General features: G+C 36.2%; 1 protein-coding gene across 1 annotated transcript; it reads left to right on the top strand.

Annotated features, from left to right (window-relative positions):
* Positions 1 to 2324: 2324 nt before the first annotated feature.
* Positions 2325 to 5213, top strand: LOC106772806 (RAN GTPase-activating protein 1). The gene is made up of 3 exons (XM_014659399.2): positions 2325 to 2442; positions 2518 to 2667; positions 3382 to 5213. The coding sequence occupies exon 3, from the start codon at positions 3393 to 3395 to the stop codon at positions 4989 to 4991; it is 1599 nt and encodes a 532-aa protein (XP_014514885.1). The 5' UTR covers positions 2325 to 2442; positions 2518 to 2667; positions 3382 to 3392; the 3' UTR covers positions 4992 to 5213.
* The last annotated feature ends 601 nt before the right edge of the window (positions 5214 to 5814 follow it).

Below are 5814 nucleotides of genomic sequence, written 5' to 3' on the forward strand. Positions count from 1 at the left end.
AGAGTCTGCTCCGACTATCGACACATGATACGCGAGCCTCTCCTTTCACAAGACCAAGCAAGGGAGCAATGAACAAAAAGCTCTCTAAGAACGTTCCTCTGACACACAGTGTTCTAAGCTTTCTCAGTTCAAAAAATGTTAAGTTCTGAGTTCTCCAAAACCTCATATATAGCCAAGTACACAGAATACCAAAGGTCAGCTCTCAACTGCCATGAATAATCGATTATTGTAAGTGATAATCGATTATTCAAGTCCGTTATAGAGTTTTCAAAAAGTGATAATCGATTATACGAAGTGATAATCGATTATTCAAGTATGACTTGTGATAATCGATTATTACTTCATGATAATCGATTATTCTAGTAAAAAAGCATGTGATAATCGATTATAGCTTAACCATAATCGATTATACCAGTAAAAATTACAATGTTTAACATTTTCCTACTACTTCAAAATCTACAAGTTGCTTTTTAAAATATTTTCCTACTACATCCAAAATCTATAAGTTGCAGCATCATCAAAACATATCTTCAGGTTTTACCAATACTCCTTATTGGTAACAATAAAGTATTGAAAAAGTAAGTCTACACTCACAAGTAGACCTGAACCTATGACAACCACCTATGATAAATGCTACGAAGAGTTGAAAATCAAAGGCAAGCATCGTCTAATGGCTATATTCTCAAAAAGCTTTTAAATAGAAGATCTCTGGACGAGAAGATCAAGAGGATGTGTACATAAGGAACATAAAGAGAAATCATCCTCATGGAAAGATCAAGAATACTCTCGGAGTTGTGTAGAGTCAAAAACTTATATTTGTAAATAAAGAGAAAATTTCAAAAGTTTGTTAGATTGAATTGTATTGTATGCAAATCCTTTATGTCAGAGTAATTGTCTAATGACTTGTAAGGATTATGATTGATTACATACTTTTCAGAGAATTCAAACACTTAACGCTTAAGTCGGTGGGGTTAAATAGTAGCTAGACGGGTTTGTCTAGTGGAAACTAGGAGTGGGTTAAACTCAACTAGACAGTGTATCGGGAAGATACCGGAATTGTCTATGGGTACCAATAGTGGTGAAAAATGCTACACAATTAAGAGTGGGTGAATCTCGGTTATAGTCATAGTAACGAGGGTTACTTAGTTGACTAGGAAAACCAGGAGTAGGTAAAACTCAACTAGACATCGTATAAAAAAGATACTGAGATTGTCTAGGGATACTTGGAGTGGTGAAGAAAATTGCATAACCAAGAGTGAGTGATACTCGTCTCTAGTCACAATAACGGGGCTTACTAGGTATGACTAGTGTAATTAGGAGTGGTGTGAATACTCATATCTACTTCATTAAAAATCTAGCGGAACCCTCTACGATGTCTTAGAGGAGAGTTGGACATAGTTCAATTAAGTGAACCAGTATAAAATGTTTGTGCTTAGAGTCTTAGCTTTACAAAACTGCTTTCTACAAACGCAATAACTGTTTACAAAGCAAATTGTTAACGAACACGTTTATTATCAAACACATTATTGCTTAAGAGCTACTCCTCCCAAATGCTACAAAAAATTAGTTAAAAACTCGAGCTATAAATGCTTCTATCATAGTAGTGTTTTACAAGTCAAGGGTTCAGAAACATTATTCAACCTTTATTTATAGGCTTACGGTGTCTCCAAATTGTAGAAGCAAATCCTAAAATCCTCAACTTAACTAGCTTGAAGATCAAGGTAAAAATTCTTTCCATTAAGAGGAGGATATGTGGCTAGTAACATAAAAGAATCTTCTCTATTCATAGAATGACACATGATCATTGCCTATGGAAAATCATCTTTATTAATAACATAGCACATAGTAAAAGCATGTGTCTTACAAAAGAGCAATTTGAAAACCATTCTAACTAAGAGTTCATAATATTTTAGGAAGTTTACTTTCTAAGTTAAAGTTTTTGCCTTAAATTTATGTGTATCTTAGAACTCATCTTCTCTAATTCCAAAACCAACACTACAACCCAAAACTCAAATAAAAGGCTTAAAAAAAAACTTGAACTACTAAATCAATTATCTACTCAAAACTCAGTTTAAGTCTACCTTTCACATAACTCTAACTTTTTCTTAAATGTGCTTCACGTAAGTCATTAATAATCACTACACTAGATTTACCTAAAGATGAATAAAGACCATAGTTTCCGTGAAGATGAAAAATTTAGGCTTTAATATATTTTATTCAGAAATAAAGTGGATAATATATTTTATGAGAATGAAAAAAGAAGGGGTGCGGAAAGAAATGGCCTGAAAATAAAACAGAGGGTAGGATGGTGATCGGGGGAAATAAAGTGGAGAGAGGAAGCGGAAAATCCACGCTTGGGGTTTTTCAATTGAAAAGTAGGGTTGGAATGATTACGGTTTTCATTTTCCATCATTTCCCTCCAGTTTTCACATGCCACTTCAGGTATATGTATATTTTTTTAATGGAAAATTTTTGAGGCTGCATTAATTTAATTTTTATTTTTCCCCGCTCCACCAGATTCCAGTACCACCTTTAAAGCCTCTATCCACCAATTTCTGTCAAATCAAATTTCAGGACAAAAGCCCGCAAAACCTCTCCTTCTCTGCTCTCTGCTCCACACTCTTTCTAGGGTTTCTCTGTTTCCCTTCGCGATTGCTTTCTCCTCAGGTTCACATTCCTTTCATTTCCTCATTTCTCTCTATGCACTGTTTCTTCTGGATGCGCTTGTGGTAATGTTTTTCTCGGGTTTTAGGGTTTTTCCCAATTTTATTTTAACTTTCGTTCCGGTCTGATACCGTTTTTGCTCTGATTGGTTACTTGTAAATTCTAAATCCTAAACGAAACAAAATGTCCTGATTCGTGGATTTCTCCCCGAACTCGATCTTCGTAATTTCATTTGCTGCTAATTAGCCTATTCGAATGTTTACTATAGATGTTGAAACAGCATTTATCTTTGAAACACTGGATCCATACATTTTTAGGCCCCTGCTATGTCTCTTTTGTTTTATGCGCAAGGTCGTTTTTTATTTTATTTTATATCTAGTCGTTGACTTTAGCAAATAGTTACCAGCATTTAGGCTTTTTTTTTGTTAACTTTTTGTGACAATAACCGAATTTTGCAACAGATGTTACGCCATTCAGATTATGATTGTTTGATTTAAATTTTACAGGGTAGTACCTTTTATTGATATTATTATTATTATTATTATTATTATTATTATTATTATTATTATTATTATTAGTATTATTATTATTATTATTAGTGTTTTAAATTCAGGATTTTCCATGAGCAGTTTTTGTCCTCTCTTTAATTTATGGTTGCAGTGAAATATTTGGTTTTTGATAGAAACACTTACAATTTGCTGTCACGCGTGTTCCCAGGTTGTCTTGCTATGGATTCTTCTGCGCAGAAATACCAACATCGTCCCCTCGCGATCAAATTATGGCCACCTAGCCAGAGTACTAGGCTTATGCTTGTAGAGCGGATGACCAAGAACCTGACAACTCCTTCAATTTTCTCTAGGAAGTACGGACTTCTTAGCAAAGAAGAGGCTGAGGAGGATGCCAAGCAGATTGAGGATGACGCTTTTGCCACTGCAACCCAACATTTTGAGAAGGAGCCTGATGGTGATGGGAGTTCTGCTGTGCAAATTTATGCTAAGGAGTCAAGTAAGCTTATGTTGGAGGTTTTGAAAAGAGGGCCAAGAGTGAAGGAGGACGGAGAATTAACATCTGGTAAGGCTGGTGCGACTGCTGAAACTGTTTTTGACATATCTGGCGGTCGTAGAGCCTTTATTGAGGGAAAGGAAGCAGCAGAACTTTTGGAACCGTTGAGGGGACCAAACTCTTATACCAAGATAATTTTTAGCAATAGAAGTTTTGGCTTGGATGCTGCCCGTATTGCTGAACCCATCCTAATATCAATCAAGGATCAATTGAAAGAGGTAGACCTTTCAGATTTTATTGCTGGAAGAGCCGAAGCAGAAGCTCTTGAAGTGATGTCTATATTTTCTTCTGCACTGGAAGGCTGTGATTTGAGGTATCTGAACCTGTCAAATAATGCCATGGGAGAGAAGGGGGTTAGAGCTTTTCGCTCTCTCCTCAAATCGCAAATTAATTTAGAGGAGCTTTATTTGATGAATGATGGTATATCAGAAGAAGCTGCAAAAGCAGTTTCTGAATTGCTTCCTTCAACTGAGAAGCTCAGGGTTCTTCATTTCCATAATAATATGACCGGGGATGAAGGTGCAATTGCCATTGGTGAAATAGTGAAACATTCCCCAGCTTTGGAAGATTTTCGGTGCTCATCTACCAGAGTAGGCTCTGATGGTGGAGTTGCCCTTGCTGAAGCACTTGGGGTTTGTAAGCATTTGAGGAAGCTTGACTTGCGTGACAATATGTTTGGGGCAGAGGCTGGGATTGCTCTAAGTAAAGTTATACCTGCATATACTGATCTTACAGAGATATACCTGAGTTATTTGAACTTGGAGGATGATGGTGCAGAATCCCTCGCTAACGCCCTCAAGGAATCTGCACCATCACTGGAAATTTTGGATTTGGCTGGGAATGACATTACTGCAAAGGGTGCTGCCTCTGTGGCTGCCTGTATATCATCAAAACAATTCCTCACTAAGATTAATTTATCTGAGAATGAACTGAAGGATGAAGGTGTAGCTTTGATCAGCAAGGCACTTGAAGTAGGGCGCCAATTAATTGAAGTTGATTTGAGCACAAACTCGATCACATGGTCAGGTGCTAAGCTGGTGGCTGAAGCTGTTGTGGGGAAACCAGGTTTTAAGTTGTTAAACATTAATGCTAATTTCATTTCTGATGAAGGGATTGTTGAGTTGAAAAATATATTTAAAAACTCACCTGATATGCTGGGTCCTTTGGATGAGAATGATCCTGAAGGAGAAGACAGTGATGAGAAGGCTGAAGAAGATGGCGAACATGATGAATTGGAATCAAAATTGAAGGGCCTTGGAATTTAGAGAGATTCATAGGAGCAAACATTCGGATTTTACTTGAGATTAATTTGTAGGCCAATTAATATTTTCTACAGACGTACTTGTTTCAGGCACGATAGCTAGCTTTAATCTTTGTATTTTAGATATTCTATTCCATGACTCACTTTTAGAAGTTTACCGATATATATGCTATTAATATATCTGGCAAAACAAGAAATGGGAATAGCTGCAGAAAATTTTTGGCTCTGCTGTGCTTGCAAACTATTTTCTTCGATTGCTGGGTTTCTGCTGTCTTTCTATATTTTAGCAATTGCTTATATAAACATTATTTGAATAGCCTCTTTGCTGGTCGTGTCTGGTGTGCTATAAACAACATCCAATTGCAAGCACTGTATCTAAAGTTATTAGCATAAAGTTCCGCCATTAACCTGAATGCAGTTACAATCTCGGTGCTTTAGTTGGAAATGTACTGGCTGGCATATATCCATGATTTCTTAGCAATGTTATGTTCAGTTTTTCTTTTTGAAATTTTTACGTTTTCTAATCAAATCAACACTTTTGAATGATGGGTTGCTACTTGCAAGATCAAGTGCAAGTTGGAATCGAAATGATTATTTGCACACTCTTTAAGGAAATGTCACTCGAGTTACTGTTATGAAAGTCATCACGGCAGAGAGTTGCAATCTTAGTGTTCGTACTTGTAAAACAAAAAAATTCATTGTTGTGACAGGATTTGAAGATGAATTTGAGAAAAAAAGAAAAAAATAGGGTGAATATGAGATTAATTAGAAAAAGATAGAGTGATTTGTGAGGAAAGTTTGTGAATGAATGATAAGATGGATATGAC

Source organism: Vigna radiata, chromosome 8 (assembly GCF_000741045.1).
Source record: "Vigna radiata var. radiata cultivar VC1973A chromosome 8, Vradiata_ver6, whole genome shotgun sequence".
NCBI classification, from domain to species: Eukaryota; Viridiplantae; Streptophyta; class Magnoliopsida; order Fabales; family Fabaceae; genus Vigna; species Vigna radiata.

What these genes read in the sequence shown, in the direction of transcription:
- LOC106772806 (XM_014659399.2), top strand. Translation starts at nt 3,393, where the DNA reads ATGGATTCTTCTGCGCAGAAATACCAACATCGTCCCCTCGCGATCAAA.